The sequence below is a fragment of the Apis cerana genome, linkage group LG3 (assembly GCF_029169275.1).
Source record: "Apis cerana isolate GH-2021 linkage group LG3, AcerK_1.0, whole genome shotgun sequence".
NCBI lineage: Eukaryota > Metazoa > Arthropoda > Insecta > Hymenoptera > Apidae > Apis > Apis cerana.
The window spans coordinates 4,111,881-4,136,670 of NC_083854.1; the positions used below are offsets into that span (position 1 = coordinate 4,111,881).

At 40.8% G+C, this 24,790-nt stretch overlaps 1 protein-coding gene and 2 long non-coding RNA genes across 3 annotated transcripts in view; 2 read left to right on the plus strand and 1 right to left on the minus strand.

Annotated features, from left to right (window-relative positions):
• Positions 1–251: 251 nt before the first annotated feature.
• On the plus strand, positions 252–2,006 carry LOC133665863 (uncharacterized). Its single transcript, XR_009829291.1, has 2 exons — positions 252–1,224; positions 1,745–2,006. It is a non-coding gene; the product is annotated as an uncharacterized LOC133665863 (long non-coding RNA).
• A 6,049-nt stretch (positions 2,007–8,055) lies between these two features.
• Positions 8,056–24,790, minus strand: part of LOC107992539 (homeobox protein B-H2) — a 28,313-nt gene continuing 11,578 nt past the window's right edge. Inside the window, exons 2-3 of the mRNA XM_017048473.3 lie at positions 23,283–23,505; positions 8,056–10,872 (exon numbers count right to left, since the gene is read on the minus strand). Of these exons, the coding sequence (XP_016903962.1) occupies positions 9,969–10,872; positions 23,283–23,505 (1,127 nt within the window). The 3' untranslated portion in view covers positions 8,056–9,968. The remainder of the gene's footprint in view (positions 10,873–23,282; positions 23,506–24,790) is intronic.
• The window catches only part of LOC133665861 (uncharacterized), a 60,153-nt gene continuing 51,768 nt past the window's right edge, over positions 16,406–24,790 (plus strand). Inside the window, exon 1 of the long non-coding RNA XR_009829285.1 lies at positions 16,406–16,585. This is a non-coding gene — a long non-coding RNA (uncharacterized LOC133665861). The remainder of the gene's footprint in view (positions 16,586–24,790) is intronic.

Below are 24,790 nucleotides of genomic sequence, written 5' to 3' on the forward strand. Positions count from 1 at the left end.
GGAATTTCTTTGGATGTGTGTTTGTAATCCCTACGCCGATTTCCTAATGTCGTTTTCAAGGGATTTTGTATTAGAGGAGTAGTTAAGTAAGTCGTAAGATATATAAGTTTGTCGTCCAGAGAGTAAGAGTATGCAAATGAGGTTTTTCTTTTGTAAGGCATCAGAGGATGTTTGGACTTGGTGCTTATTTCGTTGCCGATTAAGTTATTCCATGAGTAAATTTATTTTGAAAGTGTGATTTTAATATATATTCAGGATATATTCGTGGAACAGTTTTAGAGATTCTAAAGATTAAGTTTTATTTATATCAAACGTAGTTAGTACATTTTAGATTATTTCTAAACATGTACTTACTTGTTAGGCACAAAATACAATATTTAAAAATCGTTTATTTAGAGAAAACAGTATTGTATCTATATAAATATCTCTGATGTATTCGTTTGACACTCGACTACAAAAATCCCATCTTTATCCGTTCGATCGAATCCCACGGAACAATTAGTCTCGACACGAGAAAACGCTTTGACCGAGAGAATTCTGTAAAACAATATTTTTTTCCGTCACGGGCGGCGTTGATTCGAAAAATACGTTACAAGGAACGTGTTATATCTTGGAGAATTTCAACGGACGAGATGGGACGGGCCCAAAAATGGTCGGGATCGAGAAGAAAGATAAGATGGGAATGGCGTGTCCCAGCATGTTTTCAGAGTTTGCGTGGTAATTGTCCAACCATATGCTCGAAACTCGCCCACCGAAACGATAATCGAAAGAAGCTTGGGCTTATGAGTCTCGATTACAAGCGTGGAGAGCTTCCTCTTAATTATAATATTTAAATTTCCCGCGCGAGGTCAGGCCATGTGTTCAAACCTACCGCGCCCTCTTTATCTTCTCGCATACAAGGTGATGCGTCTATTTCGTTTAGCCAATGTGGCGGCTATTTGCATGGGTACGTGTTCTTGTGCACATGCAAATTGTGTGAGGGTTACGCGAGAAAAATATTGGTTAAACACTGGACGGTTATCAAGATTGGACAACGATAATTCATTACCTTAATATGGCCGCATCAGATAGAACGTTGTGAGTGACTGCTCGAAGAAACACGAGGCTACGTTTAGATTATTTCAAAAGTGGTGAATGAATTACTTTTTTCTGTTTCTTATTTTGCTCTGTGCGATACACGTGATAAGAAACAACATTGTATTCAACGTGAAATCCAAAGATTGTGTAAGTAATATGGTAAGAGATATAAAATAAGTATAATATAATTTATAGGAATAGATTAAAATGTATAGGTTATGGAAATAGGTTAAACACGTAGGTATACGAATAGTATAGGAATAGGAATAGGAATAGGAATAGGAATCAAGTTATATGGATTCAGAAGTTTAGTTTACGTTGAAAAAATTTAATAAACTGTTATAAATGTTTAAAATTCGTAAAATTAGCTTAGATATTGTTACAGTATATTGTGCGTATATATATATTAGGTATTGCGTATATTCAGGCAGGTTGGTCGCTGAAGTTCATTTTTAGGTTAAATGATGTTTTCGTCGCTGATGTATATAAATAGAAGAAAACACTTTTTAATACCATGGCTAGTTATATTATATGTATTATAAATATTGCATATTTACTTAAGTATTATTAATTAGATATCGTTAAAGAGAAAAAAAGATTAATTCCTTTTAGAAATATATTCTTGTTTCTTATTTTCATTTGTTAGATATTAAATTTTTCTTTATAGGATTAACGAAGATAACCAGAATAACATTAGAGTATTGCGTTGAATTCGTCGCGGATACTGGACGATGATTTGTCATCGGATGGGTAACGATGCAAGCGACAAATCTCGCTCGTCTGGCGTATTGATGAACATCGATAATATATGATACTCAATAATGACAAGCTACCATTGATTATATCGTTTTCACTCCTCGTACACCTGCACGCGCCATGTATCCTTTCTGAAACTGGTGCATAATTAAAGGATTCGATTAAACGATAAACATCGCGATTCCACGGTTTTTAATCTCTCTCTTTCTTTCCATATCTGCATGTATATATATATGTGTGTGTGTGTTATATGTGTCATAATTTATCGTACGTCTTTAATGATGAATTATAGACGTTTTTCTTGAGTGAGAAATTTACTATATCATCCGATCAGAATTTTTCATTTATAATCATCCGAAATAAATCAAACGATTAAAACTGTTTCGGATAATTTAATAGAAAGATACGAATGTCACGATATTATTTTGATATAACCGCAAATAGTTACAAAGTGGAGGAATATTCGGCGACGAATTTTCGTTTGAAAGGGATGTCCGGTTCGAGGCCAATTTACCGGCAATTCGTGTTCGACATTACGCTCAATTTTCGCGTACACGTTGGAAATAGGAGGTGAGAGCCAGAATGATTTTTTTTTTTCGAACACACGCGCGTTTACGCGAGTAAGCGGTTTGCAACCGTGCGATTACGCTTCTCCCGTGATCCCCTCGGTTTTTTCTCGTCCACCGGTTGGCTCACTCCTGTCACGTTGACTCGACCAACTGGTTTCGTCTTAATCTCGTTCGACGAATCTCCGTGACGTTGAGAGAAGATCGTTAACACATTTGCCATCAGAAGAATGCCGGCATTCGACATTTTGGCGACTAATTATACGACGCGAATCGTGGCTAATCGCGTTGTTTCTTCTCACCTTTTATCATTACCAATTGAATTCTTTTTTTTTTTTTTATTCAAATGTTAAAAAGAAATTAGCATCTTTCTATGCTAGTTTTGTCATAATATTTTTATCGAAAAACAATACGTAAATAAGTAATGCAAACGTTTAAAATATTTTGTCGTTTTTCCTATTTGATACAAATTATTATTTATTTAAAACGGATCTCCTCAAATGATACCTTATTAATATATCTTCATCATCGATAAATATAAATACCATTTATTATTACAAACGCGAAATATATGAAGCAAAAAACAAAACATTTCTCGTTGTACGTAAATTATGAATATTTAAGAAAAATTAGACAGGTCTGATATGCTGGTACGTTAATATACAACTTTTGCTTCTTCCTTTGCCTATTCTTCAGCAATCATTACAGCTCGCTGTAGAATACTCGTTACACCGGCGAAAAGAGCTGCAAGATCTGCGAAATAACGAAAACTTTCCTGCCAATTTGTTAACTGTTTAACGTACCCTCGTAAAATCCGGCATAAATTAAGGTTAATCGTCATCGCTCCATACTGATTTTACACTCGAGCTCGTCCCGAGACCGCGTAAAAGGAGTTCATTGGATATTCTTCAATTAATTACGCTAACATATATATATACATACACATATAACCTCCATTCCAGGAGGTAACATCGTGTACTGCCAATTTACATGCCAACAATGTTGGCCGATTTCCCTGTTTAAGTACCCCCCAATTATATCGATTTCCACCGAGTAAAATGCGATAAATAATATTCGTGCGAGGCGATTAAGCGCATTGTACACCATACAGTCGAACGTCCATTTTACGCGAGGCCGCTTAAAAGGGCATACAAGCTTCCGTGTGCTCGCCTCTTTCCGAAGTTTAACCATAATGCGTGCTCTTAAACGCGCAAGCGCGTGCATCGGACAGATAAAACGAACCAAGTGGAAGCGAGATAGAGGGAGAAGGCGAGGCGGAAGGTGGTAGAACAGGGAGAGGGGAGGGGGGGACCGGAAGTGGGAGCAATTAACGATATAAGTGGTTCGCTGGTCTCGAAACCAGATAAGATCGGCTAACTCGAGTCTAGCTCCTTTTCTCGAGACCGTTCGATGGGAAGATAGTAAACTCGAAAGAGGCAGGTGCCTTTTGGACACATTATACGCTGTTACCTCGATCCACCTTTTTCTCTTTTTTTTCTTTCTCTCTTTCTCTCTCTCTCTCTCTCTTCTCTTTTTCCTCCCAATCCTTCGTATTTTTGTATTTTTCTTTTTTCTTTTTCTCTTTTTTTCCTTGTTCCTCGCGTAATACAAGAAGATGGAACTCTGTCGTCTCGATCCGCGACGTCGCGAAAATAGCTTTATTTACCGCTATCCGTGATAATCGATCGCCTCGACCGGTTATTTGCATTTTATTAAATGCCCACCGGTTAATTGCTTCTCGCTTCTCTCTTACCTTGTGTTCCAAGGGACGCGTTATTAATATTAAGTAGGCGTCGGCTCTTGGTAAAACCAAGTACATTGTATTTCTAAGATAGCGGGACCGATAATCGATTGATCTTGGCCCGACGCCGGCCCTTAATTCTTTATTTCTTTATTTCGTTCAATTTAACGACGGGATAAACTGTAATTTCAGTTGAGTAGCAACACCGGTTTCGATGTGGAAAAAAGTATGTATTTTAAATTGGGATTTCGATAAGCGTCATGCACACGCAATTAACGTATGTATCAGACTCATTTATACGTTATAATAGATTACAATGTTTTCTTTTTCTTTCTTATAATCAATTTCCATATATTGCATTCGTGCTAGATATATTCGAAGATTGTCCGTTTGATGTTCTAATAAAAATACTCGTGAAGTTTCACTATATACATATACGTATATATTTCCTTAAATTATTTATACACAAGATTTAAAAGTTAATCTATTTGTTCTTTAATTAATCGAAAAAAAAACTGTTTATAAATACTCATGATCTAACAAATATGTATACCGCAATAATTCTCTTTCTCATTTGCATAATTCCTAAGGATTGTATGTAAATGAGAGAAAAAAAAGTCTAAGTCTATAAAGTTAATTATTTTATATATGTACTTTATACCCGCATTATTGCTAATAATAAAATATAATTAAATTTTCTTTCGTACGTGCATATATATATGATGTATATACTTACACTCGCTGCATTAGTCTTGGCTAATCACGTAATGTGATATAGCAAAAAGTATTATTTTGTAATAACAATATTCTTCTCTCTCTCTGCATCTTTGAATATTTATAAAATCCATAAAAATCTGCGCCACATCTGCCAATAAAAAAACAGAATGCGGCTTTTACGCACAGATCATGCCTCGTTTCGATCGAAAAGTCGGGGCAAAAGCGGACAGGATGCGGGGGCAGAGTATACTCGCGTACTTTTGTTCCGGTGATTCTCTTTTGTCGCCCGTTTCAGGATGCAGAAGCCCGGCAAAAGCTCGATTTGACCGTGGGTTAACCACATCCTCTCTCGCCAGTCCCTTCTTCCTCCTCCTCCTTCTCTTCCTCTTCTTCTTCTTCTTCTTCGGTTTCCATTGGGGCGGTGTACCTTCGGGAAACCAACTACCGCGCGAAAAAATGAAACTGTGATTTCCTACCAGCTTTCAGCTAATAAGCGCATCCGTTCTCGGCCACGGTCTGCAATTATGCAAACCGCGCGCGCACTGGTTTCTTAAAACATTTTACGAGGCACACGTTCGGTGCGCGATATTTAACAACGTTGCATTCATGCCCCCTGTCCCACGGAAGTGACGCTCGTTCCACCGACACGAACCTTTCTTCTATAGAAAGTATTATAAAAAAAGAAAAAGAAAGAAAAAAGGAAAGAAAAGAAAAGGAAGAATAAATATTTTGCTTTTCCTCGCATGCGTCCTTTCACCGATGGATCGGTTAACGCTCTATCTAATGGCTGAATCTTCGATGCGACTTCCTGTTTATCAAATATAAATAAGAAAGTAAGCAGATGATTGATATTGATTATTTCAATTTCGAGGATAAATAATCAATGAACCTTTTATGATAATAATTTTCTCCTTTTCATCGTGCGTTTTTCGAATTCTTCGATTCGAGATTGTACCGTTTCCGCGTGACTAAATTTTGTCTATCTTCGCTGTTCGTCGATCGAGAAATTAAAAATTCTTCCAACTTGGATGAGAAATAATTGCTTTCACCGAGGATAATATTCTAGATTTATCATCCTTGCATCGATGCGAAGGAAAATATTGTAAAAGGATAAAAAATAAAAAAAAAGTGAACATCTCACTTTCCTTTATCAAGATTCCTTTCACCGAAAGAATGTGTTTAAGATTTATTAAGATTCCTCGTTGCAAAATCATCGTAAGAAGTTTAAAATAATAATTTCTCCGGAGGGAAATTTCAGAGGATGTAAATTCGATTTAATACGGATTAAAAATTCAATTCCAACAACGAAATCTCAAACAATAATCTGAAATATCATCGGCCGTTTCCCGCTTCAACATCGTAATTACAATACACGCGCAAAGCTCGAGAGTTTTTCCTTCGTGTATCGAGGCGAGGGGGGAGAGTCGTCGAGAAAAATCGTTGGGCCACCGCTAATGGGGTCGAAATTAATTTCACGTAATTGAGGATACAACGAGCGCGCGTCCTCCTCCTCCTCGCTGCTACCCGTTTTACCCTAATAGGAATAAAATAAGCCCTTGTGCAGCAGTTAGCGCTCGAGCCTCGCTCCTACATAATTGCAGCGTCGGCTGACCAACACCGGAAATAAGCAAACGCGATTAAAGCCTCGGCCACGCTGTCACGCTTCCCGGGTTTCGCCTTCGACGGCTCGTAAGGCCCTGGCAAATTACACACCGGGCCCCGAAAACACGGAGACGGTCACCCCTTTCTCTCTCTCTCTCATACTAAAATAATAATTGTTTTACGCTTTACGCTTTTGCGATTCTTTCGGGAACAAAACTTCGATATTGCTCGATTGTTTCGTCTTGCGGTATAAGGGGAGGAGGTAATCGATGATCGCTTGTTACTCGTTAATTTTAATCAATTCATTGGATAAGTTTAGGGTTTATTCGGGGATGAATATCTTGCTTCGTTATGGTCGAAGTTATACGACTGTTTCGATATTGTGACATTTAAATGGTGAAATAAAATTTCCATTTCTCTAGTCACGTTCAATTAAAAATTTGCATGAAAATTCGCAGTCTGTTTATCGTAAGCTAAACTGTCGAATAGGCGAGATCAATATACTCACTGCGTTTTAATCCGAATTAGTGCATATCTACTGTGTACTCATTTTTGGAATATCTGTACGATATCCATTTGAATCGAGGTTCAAAAATTGTGGAAAATAATTCATAAAATATAATACCGTGTAAAGTATTTACGTATATATACGATGCTCGAATAAAACTCGAAGTTTATAAAATTTTTCGTCGATATATTCTAAAGATCGTTCGATTACAAAGAGAAATAAGAAATTCGCGATACAAATTAACAATGTGAATAACTGGAAAAATTAAGACAAATCTGAGAAAATTCTATCTATATTTTCTGTACTTGCCATTGGTAAACAATTCGAAACAGTTTGGCTTACGTTATTCGATTATCACGATTAAGCGTAGCGTTTTTGGATCGTTTGCTTGGAAGACGCAAAACGCGATCAAACGGTTTAACATACGTGTGCGTATGCAAATGGGAATGCAAATGAGCGAATAGTACGCGATCTCTGTGTGTGTTCAGGCATTAACCTGATCGCGAGTCTCTTGAAATATGCATCGTCGCGTGAAAAACATTGGAAAGAAGGGCTTGAAGGGCCCTTGAAAGGTCAATTCGGTGGCCAGGGGGAAAGAATCGATAGCTAAACGAGGCTTGCCTTTTAATAGTTGCAAATTTTTTCCCCTCCGAGGAAACACTGCGAAGAAAACACGCCTCTTCTTCCTTTCATTTTCACCTAACGACCGAGTTGTAGTAACTTTAATCTACGATCTGCTTCCGGCTCGTCGTTAATTTCGCGAATTAAGAAGAAGAAGAAGAAGAGGAGGAAGAAGAAGAGGAAGAAGAAGAAGAAAGTGTTAATTCGAGAATTCGATTAAGCTCTACACCCCGCCATCTTTGGATTATAAAAAAAATAACGATGATTTTCGAATCTCGAAAGCGTCTTTCTTTTTTATATCAAAATGTGTAACGATAATAATACGTTTCTGCTCTCTAATGATAATATCTAATACAACGTTAACGAGCCTGTGTTGCCAGAAAGAGATAGAAAGGGATATTCGTTAAGACAGAGAATAAAGAAACAGAAGAATAATAAAAGAAAAATAGAATGAGAGAGGCTGAGCGTTAAATTTAGTATAATATATTTTCCATATAATAATTCTCGCTATACAGACATTATTTTACAAAGCATGATTTTTATTACTATGTATACTTCTTGCTGCATTACTTAACGTTAAGTCGCACGATACCGTGAGACCCACCGATTCTGATGCGTCCCGACGGTTTTTACACAACAACGTCGTCGTTCCTCCAATCCCTTTACACGTCGTTTACACCTTTATTCTTTTCGTCGTACAGCCTAATTTTATGTATTCGTAATACTGGTATTTCATCATTTCGGTGAACAACGCGACAATCGTGTTGTGGAGCGTCGAACTTTGGAAATATGTATCGAATTTGGATATCTATAAGTCGAGTTCGACGATTAAGTTATTCATTTTTAAAAACGTGTCTATCTAAAGCTTCGACGATTCAAACACGTTGTCCACGCGTTTCCACGCCTTCTACGTATACTGAAATCTGAAAAATACTTCTGGAATATCTCGTTATCACGGTTGGCGGAGTATCGACCAACCTGTTCAACCTTACCGATACGCCATCTCGTCCTGAAACGTAGCTATTTACAACATTCGTCTGCCGAAATGGAATGGAAATCGACGCCGCGCCAATCGAATCCTATAGTTCTATTTACAATTTATTTCGTATAAGTGATACCCATTCGAGGCGAAAAACTGTCGCTCCGAACGCAACGTTCGAAATTCCCGCCAATTTCTCCAAATACTCTCCGTTATTTAAAAGTTTCGCGAACGTTGCATTCGGATCAGCTCCCTTCGAGTTTTACTCGCTCGAGATAATGTTCTACGAGGTCTTTGAGGCAAGGATCGAGGCAAGTCGCGACCGATTAGCCCGATATTCCTCTTTCTCCAAATGGGGGAGAAAAATACCAGTTTCGAGAACTACGCTTCTCTCTTTTCGACCGCGTGTAATTTCGTGTCATTTCGTATCCCTTCCCCCCTTTCCCCAGGCAAAGGTCCCCTCTCTAATGTCGTATTAATCGCAGATTCGTGCGCGGTCGCCTCGTTCCCTGGCGCGACTCCTTCTCGAGAGGCCTCCTAACTCTTCCCTCCCTCTTTTCACCGGACGAACAGTTTCCTTTTTTTCTTTTTTATTTACAAAAGAAAACGTTTGGAAAACGTTTCTTTCTTTCTTTCTTTTTTCACTCGCGTCGTTCAACGACGCTCGACCCACTCGTCGATCGTTCCCTTTTGGCGTTTACGTTACAAACATCCACACACGCACGCACAAACCTGTCGAGTCGTCGTCGATCTCTTTCGATCGGTATATAACGATTATTAGGAGTATGAATACTGGTCTCAGCGTACCGTTCGGCTCGCTAAATCGTTCGAATCGCGAAACTTTGGTTAACCACATAACGCTTCCTCTTCGCCCATTCTCATTATCTAGGAAATCCCGGACGTCCCGTGCAATGTCACTTCCTCCGTTCCACCTCACGAAATCGACCGTTCTTTCTTTCTTCTTCTTCTTTTGCTTTCGATACTTGGCGTGGAATTTCGCGAGCTTTCGCACGCCAAAGTTTTTTCGACGATCGACGACGAGAAATAATTCCTTTTTTTCCTGTTCTTGCTTTTCCTTTTCCCCCCTCCCATTACATTCATCCGTTGGCGGTTACGCAAGGTAGTAGTTGGGTTAGTTAGAACGGAGTAATTGCTACAAAAATCGCCGCGCGTCTTCTTTATAAAGACTTCTTCTCGTCGGTTGGCTGCCTCTAACAACATAATAGAAAGACTCGAACATTTTTTTCTAGATATCACTCGCACACACACACACACAAGCGCGCACAACTTTCCACGTTGAAAAAGAGAGAGAAAAGAAAGGATCTCCTCCCATCCAGAGCGAGTTTCTCCTTGCTCGATCTCAACCCTTTACCTCCATCTTCCACTCTCCTCGTTCGTACCCTAGATATCGTGTATACTCTCGTCGTCACTGTCCGCCCTTATACTCTGAGGGCTGTCCTCCCTCTTCGGGGAACGGCTCGCGCTCCTCTCCCTCTGCCTCGCTCCTCTCCCCAAATGTTCCCTCTCCCTTCCCTCGATCATGTCCGGACTGTCCCTGTAATAACCGGCCAAATTCTGCATCCCGGAACCTGTCAGCGCTGCCACGCTGTTGCTCGGCCCCGGCTGGAGCATCGCGGACGGGGGATACAGCCTCTCGTCCTTGACGCACATGGGGGACCTTTCCCTCAAGCCGGCAGGAGGACTCTTGCTCCTGTCCCTCTGCCTCGACCCCCTGCCCATCCCCTCCCGCCCATCCTCAGGGCTGTCCCTGTAGTACGCGCTCAGGTTGGACAGGCTGCTGGAGCTCGCTGTGAGGGTGCCGCCGAGGGTCGTGTTGCTCGACCCGGCCTGCACCATCGTCGCCGCGTAAAGCCTCTCCTCCTTCATCAGCGGCGACCTGTCGCTCAGCACGGGACTCTTGCTCCTGTCCCTCTGCTGCCTGCCCTCCCTCTCCCTCCCCTCGCCCATCTCCGGGCTGTCCCTGTAGTAGTTGCTCAGGTTGGACAGGCTGGAGCTGGCGGTCAACGATCCAAGGGGGTTGCTCGGCCCGGCCAGGATCATCGTGGGTGGGTACAGCCTGTACGGAAGCGGCTTCTGCAAGGTGACGGCCGCTGACGCTTGCTGGTAAAACAGGCCGTTCGCGGGCAGTGCGTGCGCGCTCGGGTAGGGCCAGTATCGGCCAGCGGCGGGGTGCGCCGGGACAGCCGCTGCCCCGCTTCCGTACAACTGTTGGAACGCCGCCACCGCGAAATTGTTCTCCGCCATTATCTCGAACCCGACGATCGTTTGCCTCTTCCACTTCGTTCTGCGAACAGAATGGACGGGGGGGAGGGGTTAATCTTTAACGCGACTTGTGCATTTCCTTTTTCGGTTGTGTGTTTAGGGGAGAAAGAGGGAGAGAGAGATATCGTGGTATCGTTCGAAGGTATGGAAATTTGATGAACGGAATTTTCTCGAACTTTTTCAGGGTGGAATTAAAGTTGGAAAAGACGCGAGTGTTTAATTATTACGAATCTCACGTTGGAAGTTTGTTAATCAAGGAAACGTTGAGTCGCGAGTGATTTTTCCATCCGGATGATTTGGATATGTATAAAAAGATGGAATTATAAGAATTTACGAGATTTGCACTGAGAAGTTTCACGTGTTACGTAAATGTGGAAGTTTGTTAATTAAGAAAACTTGTATTTTTTTTTTCTTTTCATCGATAATTACAACTTCTACAATTTCAAAAGTTATATTGACCTTTCCCCCTCCCTTTCAAATTTACTTTCAAATTATTTTAGATCCTCGATACGCTTGGTAAAAAAATTGTTCACAGTTAGTTTCCCCCGTCTGTATCCACCCTCTCGAAGGGTGGAATAAAAATTTCTCCTGCCCTTTTTTCCTTTTACGATTTCTTCGAATCCGAACCCCTGCTCGTTCGATCGCCTCCCAATCTCTGCTCGCGTATGTAAATCTCGATCTGGGACAATTACGCTAAAACGGGGTGGCGTGCCGCCAAGTGGTTAGGTTGGCCACACTGTTGGCGGGCTTATTATACTAACAAATAGCCCATGGAGTTTCGCCGCCTAATCATCGCGTATCATGCCACGCGCGCGAATACACCGCCTAGGCTACCAAACTGCTTCCAGTGTTTAGAGGTGTGCCGGTGCAAATCTTTCCAAAATTCTTACCGATCAATAACAACCCACGATTGAATACGAGCAACGATGATTAAATATTTCAAAAATGGAACACGAGAAAAAATATCTCTCTAATAACAATAATAATAAAATGATAAATTTCTTACGAAAAACGGATCTTTCTTGATAAGTAAAATTTGATAAGGGCTTTTTTGTATATACACGGTTGCGATGCGGCGCAATGACTCGAGGAAAATTGCGATCATTTGTAAAATAAAAGGGTAGTGGCATTGGTTCGATCCCATTCACCGATAAGAAAATGTTTGCGAGTAGAAGAGGAAGGGGGGAAAAGCGTGCCAAGCTTTTCCACGTCGCAATTATTACTTGGAAACTTCTCCTCCCCTTTCGAGAGCTTTCGAAAACCCGCAGAGAAAAGTCCAATAATAATAAGATTGTAACATCAACTGTCTCTCGAGATTCGTCGAGGATTTTTCGTTACAAATCGGGAAGGCGAAAAGGGGAGAGGCATGATGATGATGATGATGATGACACGAGTTCGATTGAAACGATTACCCAACTCGGTTGGATAATTATTAAAGAGCGGAGAGGGAAATTATAGTCTCGCGTCGACGAGCCGACACGTGGTGATTTACCTCTCTCTTCGAGTATTTGCAGCGTAGAGTATTTAAACTCGTTTGTTATTACTGTAAACGTAATGTTGCACTTCCATTGTCTTCCAATTACATTAACGGGGATGTTCCAAACGAAAACGACGTTTGCGAAATTATTAGGTCAGACGAGGTTTTAAGAAGGACCAACTTCATTATTTGATAATATACAACGAAAAGAGAAGAAATCGCCCCAATTGTTAAAGCCAAAAAGCAAAAAAGTCTAACAACTATATTACTGCCTCCTCGTTAATAATTAACGGCAGTTATACGCGTAATCGATCTCCATTTAATATGGATTCGTGGCACAGTAACGGTCGATCGATCAACCGACACGCGCGAACTTAATTACCCAGGCCCCCTAGCTAATTAGAAAGAAAGAAAGAAAAAGAAAATCCACGGAACAACAATCGGATTGTATATAAAATTTCGTGGCTAGGCAGCCGACGTCAAACGTCCACGATTATCCACAATGATAAATCAGCCTGCCCGGGCCGTCCACTCAATTAAAAGCCGACGAATTCGCTCGCCGCTCGGAATTCGGGGCGATAATTAACGAGTCCTCCCTCTCCCCCTTGTCGGGAGGGGGACATTCGTTACGTTTTTCCATAAAAACAAACCGGCGGCGCTGCATGAAAATTAAATATATAAAAAAAAAAACGAAATAAAAATAGATAAAAATAAAGTAGAAAGAGAGAGAAAATGCTGAAACCTTCGAAACGAGGCCGCGAGGCGAGCTCGAAGGGGGATGAGAAAGTTCGTTGTCAGGGTAATTAATAATCAGGAGATCCGTAGCTGGCAAGGGACAAAGCGGGGCTCTAACGGATATGCAACTCGCACGGAAAATTCGACAATTAATATATTTCGTGGGGTTGCTGCACACCTCTCTCTCTCTCTCCATCCCTGTCTCTCGACTTTTATCCAACGCGGATCGTTTCGAAATGTGGGCCACACATTCTCTCTCTCTCTCTCTCTCGATATGCCTCTTTTGTGGGGAGATCGGGGGGAGAGGAGAGCAGTAAAATCGTTCATGAATTTTAAACAGGGCCCTCGAATCGAGGAGCCGCGCGATCATTTCTCATTTTTCCGCTGCCACGTTGGCGAGAGGGGGATGGAGAGAGAGAGATGGATAGAGATGGAAGCCGTGTAAACCGAGCGGAGATACGTCGGGGCGAGAAGGGGAGGGGTGGGGACGACAAGTTGCAATGAAAACCACTCGTGCGATTATATGATGAGTAATGTTTTTTAATACCCCCACCGCGTGCACGCAAGCAAGGGGTGGCCGGTCATTTTCGAGTGCAGCCACTCTAAAACACCCTTAATTGCTGTGCCGGCTCTTTGTATCGGCGGTGAACGATACAAAGAGAGAGAGAGAGGGGGGGTCGGAAGTGGCTGCGGAAAGAGCAAGAGTCATTGATTTATCGTTCTCGAGAGCCGGGTTGCGAATAAAGCGAACGGTAAACGGGAGGGAGAGGGGTGAAGTGTTAAGAAAAGTGTAACGATCGCGCTTCCATTCCAGGGCTTAATGATCGTCGACCAAGTAAAGGGAAGTAAAGGTTCGATCCTGACTCTGGGAGACTGGTTTTTCCTTCGATCGGTCGCGTATTGTATTCTCAACGTTCGATAATAATGATAATTAATAACCGATATATTACCACGATATATCTTCTTAATCAAGGAGGGGGGGAATTTCGACGAAATTCGTTTCCTTCTTGCGATTACACGGCGATTTATATGGACGATATATATATAGACAAAGAATTGCGCCAACGGTTAAAAGGGGGAGGATAAAGGGAGAGAGAGAGAAAGAGAGAGTTAATGCATTTATAATGGTGTTTTGGGACCGGTCGGTGGTTTTGCGGTTACACGGTGTCCTCGGCGACACTAATGCAACCAACCTCGGTTTGCGACGATAAATATAATGGCGACAGATGAAGAGAGAAAGAGAGAGATGAAGCGAATAGAATGGGGAGACATATTTTCAAATTATTATCTGCTCGACTTGCTCCGTTCGAACACATGTTCCTCCGTGGATGGATACCTACGTCTACGATCCTCTCGTACAAAGGGATGGTGTATGAAAGCTTCGAAATTAACATTCCCTATCACGCGTTTCAACGTACGACAAATTTCAAATCGCATCAGATTTAAAACGATGATCGAGAGATAACGAGAAAGAAAACTATATATATATATATATATAACCACGCTCTCTTATAGAAATTGTCGTGCCAGTTACGGTATTTTTAGACGAGGAAACATAGTTATATAACCCCCGTTAACTCATAAAGGCCGACAAATGTGCATGCAAATGTATCGTTACACCCTCCTTTGGTTAGCCTCGTTTCTTCTTTTTTCCCTACCTATTTCGCGAAATTCCACGGATCGCGAAATCAATGTGTGTACGCGCGCTCGAAATGCAAGCGTGCAGCCACTTGGTTTTCGTGACACGAATTTTTCTCGGGAGGGGGGAAAGATCGGCTCGAAACGAGCGCATTTGACTAGCCGGAGAAATCAAGACGATCCGTTATAAAGCGGTTTACCGGAGGCGTGGGAAGCTCGTGTGTTCTTCCGGCTGGTGTCGAGAAGCCTCGAGAAACAACGGAGCCGGATTCTCACGATGTGCGATGTATCACGTCGGCGTTGGCTGATGTGTCGCCATACGGCTGTTACGTACGTACGGCGCCTCTTTCGTGGGAGGGGAGGGAGGGAGAAAAGGAGGGGAGGGGAGGGGAGAAAGAAAAAGGAAAAGAGAAGAAAGGAAGAAGAAGAAGAAGAAGAGAAGAACGGGGAAAAATCACCGTTTCTTTCGCGCATTTCTCTCGACGCCGTTTCTTTTCTTTTCTCTCCTTTTTTTCTTTTTGTTCCATAAAAGAATCCCGCGGTAAAATTTGCACTTAATTTACCGTTTCAATGGAAATGCTTTTTTGCTCTTCGCCGTCTCTCTTAATTAACAGATCCCCTCGAGGCGAGGAAACATGTTTAAACATAGGACGGTTTAGGTAATTGCTATATTTAACGAGAACTTTCTCCTCGTTTGCCGTCGATGTCCTTTTGCGCCGTTACTTTGTTTCGACTAATTGATTCGTTAATTCGTAACACGGATGTAACGGTACGATTAATAAAGTGTCGAAAGCGAGGTGAAAATGTTCGTTACGTGTTTTTTTATACATCGTACGGGTTTACGAAAGTGTTCGAAGAAACGATTGATTTATTTGTGAAATTTTTGGAAATTTTCTTTCATTATATGCATCGTTGCAAGTTAACGTTAGATCGAATCTTGATATTGTGCCTGTAAGATCGAAATGTTAAAAAATATCCATAAATATTTGAAAACGTGAAAACGTATTATCCTCTAATTTCGATGACTTTTTTTCCAAATCCGATATAAAACATTTAATTTCACGATTTAATTTCATTTTCAAAGTCAAAATTAAAAAAACTCGATCAATTTTTACTCCGATTTAATCCAATCTGAACGATCTAATAAATCTTCGTAACTTTAATGACGCGATATTCGAAAAAATCATCGAGATCGGAGGAAGATTCATTTTTTCGACGATAAATAATATAATACTTAAATAATTTTTATTTATATTCATATAAAAAATACGTATATTTAAAAATCATCGAGATCGGGGGAAGACACAACATTTTTTCGATGATAAATAACATGATACTTAAATAATTTTTATTTATATTTATATAAAAAATACGTGTATTTATATAAAAAATAATACAAAGGAAAAATGATGTATTAAACGACTCAATTTTAATATTCGACCGATCGTAACGACGAGTCGTACGTGAATGCGCGATACGTATTTAATAACCGTACGTATGTACACAAACGCGATACGTATTTAATAACCGTACGTATGTACACAAACGCGATACGTATTTAATAACCGTACGTATGTATACAAACGCGATACGGGAACGTTCGTTCTCCTTGGGCTCGAGTTCGAATACAAAACAAAATACGCGTACGAATACAAAACAAAATTTCGGGAAACGGTCGTCCTCTAAATTTAGTCGTAGTATATCCGCCGTACCGTTAACATCGTCGTCTTATTTCTGCGCGTCGCGAAATTTTCTTCCCGTTTTCAACGTGCACCGTGCTTTTTCTCGATCCTGCCTTCGTTTTCAACCACCATCCACCCCCACACGCTTCGATTCGTGCTTTCCCTGCATTCCTGTTGGTGAAGATTAACCCGGTTTCGAGACCGTAAGGAAATATAAGAATATATTCTAGTATTAATTGGTATTAATTGGTGTTAAAGAATAGAAATTATTCGGATTACTCGATGAACTCGTGGCGTGTTAGGGGGCAATTTTTTAATTTCCTTTTTTTTCTTATCGGTATCTTATTATCGCCTCGGTATCTCTATCGTTAGGGTTGCGCTGCGTTATACACGCGTATCATTCTTCTATCCAACGCGTATTACGGCTCGAGATAGCCGTGTAGTAAAATATTACATCGTGTTCACGGTCGATGGTGTTTAACGTTGATGGTGTATAACGAGCGCAAAACCGTGTGAAGGATTTTCTAGTAAGCCTCGCGGGACAATCCTGCGTTCCCCAGGATTCGTGTTCTCGTATATTCGTTCGAGTTAGCGATAGTTTCGTCTTCTTTACGCGTAACGAAAGATTCCGTTTCGGTTAAAAACGATTCTCTCGGCTAGTAGGGTGTAGGTGAAGAATGTTACCGCGTCGAGGTGGTAACATTGCGATCTCTTAGTTGTAGCAATTGCCGGAGGGGGGTGGGGGGATTTTGTGGCGAGCACGTGGATTTCTTATATATGCGCGACTTTTAGTTATCGTAATTTGGAAATTACGTCGAATTTCGATTAGATTAGATTAGTTTAGATTAACTTTAATGAAAGGGGAAAGATTTTTTTTTCATTTTTTTATTTTGGCGAACCTATTGGCGACCACGTGGATTTTTAATAAATTTTATATACGCGCGACTTTTAGTTATTATAGTTTAGAAATTAAGTCGAATTTCGATTAAATTAGATTAACTTAGATTAAGTTAAATGATCCAGAGAAGAAAGAAGATTTTTTTTTTTATTTTGGCGAACTTATTGGCGACTACGTAGATTTTTAATAAATTTTATATACGTGCGACTTTTAGTTATTTTAGAAATTAATTAGTTTAGAAATTACGTCGAATTTCGATTAGATTAGGTTAACTTAGATTAAGTTAAATGTTCCAGAGAAGAAAGAAGATTTTTTTTTTCTTATTTTATTCAAGTACACGATGCAGAGAAGAAAGATTTTTTTTTTATTTTGGCGACCACGTGGATTTTTAATAAATTTTATATACGCGCGACTTTTAGTTATTTTAGAAATTAATTAGTTTAGAAATTATGTCGAATTTCGATTAGATTAGATTAACTTAGATTAAGTTAGATGTTCCAGAGAAGAAAGAAGATTTTTTTTTTTTATTTTGGCGAATCTATTGGCGACCACGTGGATTTTTAATAAATTTTATATACGCGCGACTTTTAGTCATTTTAGAAATTAATTAGTTTAAAAATTACGTCGAATTTCGATTAGATTAGATTAACTTAGATGTTCCAGAGAAGAAAGAAGATTTTTTTTTTTTTTATTTTATTCAAGTACACGATGCAGAGAAGAAAGAAGATTTTTTTTTTTATTTTGGCGAACCTATTGGCAACCACGTGGATTTTTAATAAATTTTATATACGCGCGACTTTTAGTTATTGTAGTTTAGAAATTAAGTCGAATTTCGATTAAATTAGATTAACTTAGATTAAGTTAGATGTTCCAGAGAAGAAAGAAGATTTTTTTTTTATTTTGGCGAACCTTTTGGCGACCACGTGGATTTTTAATAAATTTTATATACGCGCGACTTTTAGTTATTGTAGTTTAGAAATTAAGTCGAATTTCGATTAGATTAGATTAACTTAGATTAAATTAGATGATCCAGAGAAGAAAGAAGATTTTTTTTTTTTATTTTATTCAAGAACACGATGCAGAGAAGATACAAGATTTTTTTTTTATTTTGGCGACTACGTAGATTTTTAATAAATTTTATACACGTGCGACTTTTAGTTATTTTAGAAATTAATTAGTTTAGAAATTACGTCGAATTTCGATTATATTAAATTAACTTAGATTAAGTTAGATGATCCAGAGAAGAAAGAAGATTTTTTTTTTTTATTTTGGCGAACCTATTGACGAGCACGTGGATTTTTAATAAATTTTATATATGTGCGACTTTAAGTTATTTTAGAAATTACGTCGAATTTCGATTAGATTAACTTAGATTAAGTTAGATGTTCCAGAGAAGAAAGAAGATTTTTTTTTTATTTTGGCGAACTAGCGTAGATTTTTATTAAATTTTATATACACGCGACTTTTACTTATTGTAGTTTAGAAATTAAGTCGAATTTCGATTAAATTAGATTAGCTTAGATTAAGTTAGATGTTCCAGAGAAGAAAGAAGATTTTTTTTTTTATTTTATTCAAGTACACGATCCAGAGAAGAAAGAAGATTTTTTTTTTTTTATTTTGGCGAACCTATTGGATCTCGTGGATTTTTAACAGTTATATATATTTTTAACGTATTTTGGCGCATATATATATTTAGAAAAAATCTTAAAAGTCATAGTCTATACATAGATATATATATATATATATCTACGTATAGAGGAAAAATTATTCAGAGTCATATTTTCGGCGATATTAATTCTTTACGAATAATTATATATATATATATATATATATATATATATATATATACCAAAACACGTTTGAACGCGTTTCAAATTCTGCGATCATTCATGGATGATTCATCTACTACGCGTCTTAGAAAATAAACAAATATTCTAGAATAGTTTCCAGGAAAGATTGAAACGAACGAGAAATTTGAATCGCGATACTGCCGATAAACAAAACGAGAGTAAACAAGATCGCGGCGCGAAACGAAAAACGACTCGTGGATGGACGCTCGCTCGCCCCGACCGCTATTTACGCCGTTCCTGAAATCCCTGATCCACCATTTAAAACCCGAGTCACGGTGATTTCCTCGGGCGTACGTGTTTTCCGCGAAATCGATCACTGCCCCGGCTCAAATTGCCTCGTCCACTCCTCGATAAGCGATACGCCACTTTTTCTCCACCGCGGCAAACACACTCGGTTGTTATTTAGAAGTCATTAGGACTCGTTACCGTTGCTCGCTCCCCGTTTATCGGCTAATTGCGTGCACGATCGTGCATCGACTCGGTGCATCCATAAACGGCGCGCACACGCGACCGTTTTGGTATTTGAGCCAATCCTTGCTTGATAAACCAACGTGTCGAAAACTCGAATATCCAAGGTGAATCGGCAAGTGTCGGTCGGTTGATAAAATTAAGAATCTTGTTCATTTCCCTTCTGGAGAATCTCTTCTAAAAATTCTAATTCCACTCGCGTGAAATTTGCAATGAACAGAAGATTCGTCCAATAGCAATAAGGTTCGCATTCCAATTGAAATAGGAGCGTATATATCCGCGATGGATTTAGGATATGGAGGTCGTGGTTGGATTTATCGAACGAATCACCGAGGAAGCCTCGCTACTTTAATTAGTTGCCGGCCTTAACCCTTAACCCTCGTTAATCCCGCTGGAATTTAGGTATTTTAGACGTCGTGTCTGTCCAGATTAGAGATAATCTAATCACTCGGAACTCTTGGAACCCCTCCTCCGCTTCTTCTTTCGAAACCGAACGTTTCATCTCCCTCCTTTCTTTTTTGAAAAACTCGGATGAAAATTGGACGTTTCCATCGCTCTCTTCCATATATCGGTCCCATCGTTTCGAGATCTTTTCGCGAGAGGGGAGATTCGGTCCTCGAGGAGCGAAAGAGAGGGTAACGACTTCGAAAAACGTAAGGCGAAGCATCGAGCTACCGCATAATACTCTAGAATTACGAGTCACGTCCCGGGGGCACCGAAGATTCCCTCTCACGAATCTCCAATTCGAAACTTCGCCTTTAATGGCCGGCGTAAGTGCGCGAAATTACGCCGATATCGGCTCGAAACTCGAACAATTTTTACATTCGCACACGCTTCGACTTGCGTTCAACTCCCCTTCGAATCCAGATATATCTGTTGCAGTACAAGGATCGTTTCGTTAAGAAAAAAGATACTTTCCCGTTCGCAAAACGAATTATCCACCGTTGAAAGATGTAATCTAAAGCCCCAAAAACCCTTTGGAAACCCCCCGCATCAGGTCCTTTTAATTACGAAGCGAAGAAAAATCGTTTCGACGAAAAATTGACGAAGAAAAAAGGAAAGGGTGTACATCGATACATTGGAAAGTCATTTGTCACTCCTCCTGCCCCCCTCGTAAGGTGACGCTTGGAGAAATTCATCGCCGAGCCATTCATCTCCCTAAACGCATCCCTCGCCCACTCTACTCGTCGACCTTGCTTCGAGTCGCGAAGAAACTTGCTTCAAAATTCATGGTGCACGGCGATAAAGTCCGCGTTGAAAAGTCGCTGGCCACCCCTCACCTGGTAGGCGATGGTTTAGAGGAAGAAGGGGACTCGCCGGGGGATCCGTTTGGCCGTCGTGGCGCCCGAGGTGTGGTCGGCGCCTCCGCGGCGAGAAGGCGCCGAGTCACTCGGGGCGAAGCGTGTACACGGAGCAACAAAAGTTTAAGCGGGCACTTAAGAAGCCGGCTGACAGAAGCGTCACTAATTTTCCCGGCTTTTTGCTCCTCCCCCTTCCATACCATCCCTTCCTCTCTCTCATCGAAAACCAGCGATAATCGTGGCACGCGTATCATCATCGTCGTCGTCGTCATCCTCCTCCCCGATTAATTAACTCCCCGATCGTTCGATCGTCGGTATGACGATACGTTTTCTTCTCCGCAATTACAATTACAAATAGAAATTGAGAATTCTTGTTGATAAAAATTGAAGAAAAATTGGGTTAGATCGTCAATGTATATTTTTCTTCTTCGTGTAACGACTCGTTCTTTCTTATTCGTGTCGTCTCTGTTTAAATATGGCGAGGAGGGAGAGTAACGGGTTGGATTTCGAGGTCGCAATTAGATTGGAGAAACGCCACCGAAATGGCCGATTTTTGAACGTCTGTCATTAACGGAGCACGGTCGCCACGGTAATTGACAGTCTAATGGCACGGTTTAGAGATTTTGCTTCCCCTTCGTGTTTTTTCCCTCCTTTTCTCTCTCGGCATCACGATGGTTGGGAGATTCTCATTAACGATTCGCCTTCTTTGAGCTCGATCGGCCGCCCGTCCGAGTTGAACGGGGCGCAGAAGTCGCGCAGTCATTCAGTTGTGGGTGTTTCGAGGCTAATCACCCCGCGGAGGAGCTTAACAACGGGGTGAAAATTGGCGTGAAGCCATTTTCGAGGACGGGGAAATTTTAGATTGGAACGGAATTTCTTTTCGCGGAAAGTGAAACGCGTTCCTCGCGAGAGACTTTGAACCCTTTGAAAAGAAGTTCGGAGAAGGGATTTCTTTGAGGAACGACGATTTTCTCTGAATATTCCTTTGTACAGTGAAATTTGCATTCTCTGTGAAATTCGAAGGGAGAGAGACTTGAGGGATGTTTCAATGACTCGGTATTAAAATTCAAGTAGCTAGTAGAGTTTAATCGAATTCGCTTTGATTAGAATTCTTCTTTCGTTGCTCGAGAGGATTATTCAATGGTTAGAAGATTTCCTCTTTTTCTCTTTCTCTCAATGGAAATTCGAAATTTTTCCGAAATTTCCCTTGACGAATCGAAAGACGATCTTCTTATTTTTTTCTCTCCTTTCTTTGCCCGATGTTAAATAACTGGATCTTCGTGACTAACGAGCGTGATGATCGAGGAAAGATAGGGAAGTATCGAGACGAAATTGCAGGCGCCACTGAATGACTCGGTGGAAACAAGTGGTCCGGATACAAAGGATGCCGCTAAAGATCCTAAAAATGGACTCTTCTACCCCTTCCCTTCTTTTTTCCTCCCCATCGAATTCATCCAAATTTTTAATTTTCCAACATCTTTTTCTTTCTTCGCCCTTATTAAAATATCCACAAATTCTTGAATCCTTGATTATCCTCGAAACGGAACGAGCCATCTTTCCGTCGAAATTATTATTTATTACACTTTAACGCGTATCGACCCGAGTTCGCGATCAAAAAATCCTCCCAAGAGATTTTTCTCTCTTTTTCAAAGGATCATCGTTCTCGTCGCCGTGATTATACCAATAATACCTTTGGAACTTTTGCGAGGAAACATGACTTTCGAAACGTCCTCCCTGCTCCTCCGCGATCCTCGCGTTTAACCACGTAAACAGCCCCTTTGTTGGCCGCCGCGATTTCCATTTACGAATTCGACACGGCCTGTCACGAAAAGATTTTTGCCGCCGTGCGTTTCGCCCGAACCCGCCTCGACGAGGAGGAGGAGCATCCTTGGATTGACACGCACCGAAGAGTAATTCGAATCCGATCCCGATTCCTTATTTTCGTGTAAAAGCGGTCCCGCGCGTAGTAATCGACGAAGAACAAGGATTCTCCATCCAATAATTATTGATCGGGAAGAGGGAATTAGGAAGAGTTTTTCTTTTAAATTCCGAAACCCGATTTCGAAGGAAACTGAATCCCTTCGAGGAAAATGGAATCTCAATTTTTCTCGAGAGAGGGATAAGCTGTTCGATATTGGCCAATTTGGAGAGAGGCGATCAAATTTCACCGAGAGGAAAAAGGAAGGAAGAAATTTTCGTCGTGTTTTTGAATTTTAAGATTCGAGAAGATATTTATTACTATTCGATCGATTCGTTGCAGGTTATGGTCGCGAGGAGGTTAATCTCTCCAAGATTATGTCTCCATTCCTTTATTGTCACGGCGCGGGGACAGAAAGTGGTGATCTGTGAAACGGGTCGTAAGTTTCCTCCGAGTTGATCCTACCTTCTGTTCTGGTACCACGTCTTCACTTGGGTGTCGGTCAGTTGCAACTTGGCCGCGAGCTCCATCCTGTCCTGCACGCTCAGATATTTCTGCCGCTCGAAACTCTTCTCGAGGGTCTGGAGCTGATGATCCGTGAAAGCCGTGCGCGCCTTCCTCTGCTTCTTGCTCTGCGCCGAGCTCAGCGTGCTCGACGATGAACTCTTTGGATCGTCCTCCTTGCCACCTGGAAAATGCACCGCCAATGTTCCATTAAATCTCGCTCTCGCGAAATCGTATCGAATCGCATTATTCACGAATTCCACGTAATAGCAATATTTCACGTGTATTCTTAATATATTTTTCCCGCTCCTTAAACCCATCATTCCAACTAAATACGTTTAACATGGAACGTTTAATTGATCAGTTGAATTCGATCTTCGATCTTTCGTGAGAAAAAGGGGAAAAGGAACAGACCTTTCTTCCTTCCTTTTCTTTTTATTCAACGAAATATAAAAATATCGTCCTAATCGAATTTCTCCTATAAAGAAAAATTATTTCATCTTCGAAATTCAGGAATCATAGTCATAGTCGAAATATTTTCAAGACGAAGGAAAAAGATAAATTAAGAGTCGAAGATCTTGCTCCTCATTCAGTTAAATATAGAATGTTTAATTGATCCAATTCGATCTTCGATCTTTCGTGAGAAAAAGGACAGGCCTTTTTTCCTTCCTTCCCTTTTTATCCAAAGATAGAAATATCGTCCTAATTAATCGAATTTCTCTTATAAAGAAAAATTATTTCATCTTCGAAATTCAGGAATCATAATCGTGGAAATATTTTCAAGACGAAGGAAAAAGATAAATTAAGAGTCGAAGATCTTGCTCCTCGTCCAGTTAAACATAGAATGTTTAATTGATCCAATTCGATCTTCGATCTTTCGTGAGAAAAAGGACAGGCCTTTCTTCCCTTTTTATCCAAAGATAGAAATATCGTCCTAATTAATCAAATTTCTCCTAAAAGAAAAATTATTTCATCTTCAAAACATCGGGAGTTATAATCGTGGAAATATTTTCAAGACGAAGGAAAAAGATAAATTTAGAATCGAAGATCATGCTCCTCGCCCGGAGTTCGTTCTATCGGGTTTTATCGTAAAGGGGAAGCGTAATCGATGGCAGCGCGGTTTTTGCAGGTCCCTGCATGGCGATCACGGCCGCCTCTCCTCTCTATCGGCGGAGATCCTTTTGTTCTACGTGCTCGAGTCCGCGCAGCCGTGAGCCGATTGGCTGGTATCGCGGATTGGACCACGCAGCCGCGTCGAGACGCCGCAAATTATCCCTCCGGTTCGCCGGCACCCACGGAAGAGGGTGGGATTCCCCGAGGAAACCGATTACGTGCACCCGATACACGCGTCGCCTTGCTCCTCCACGCTCACCCTCCCCTCCCTCCCCAGTTCTCCACTCATCTCCCCGCGAATCTCGTTAACGGGCCGCCTCCTTTGTTCCTTTTTTCCCCTCTCTCTCTCCTCGTTG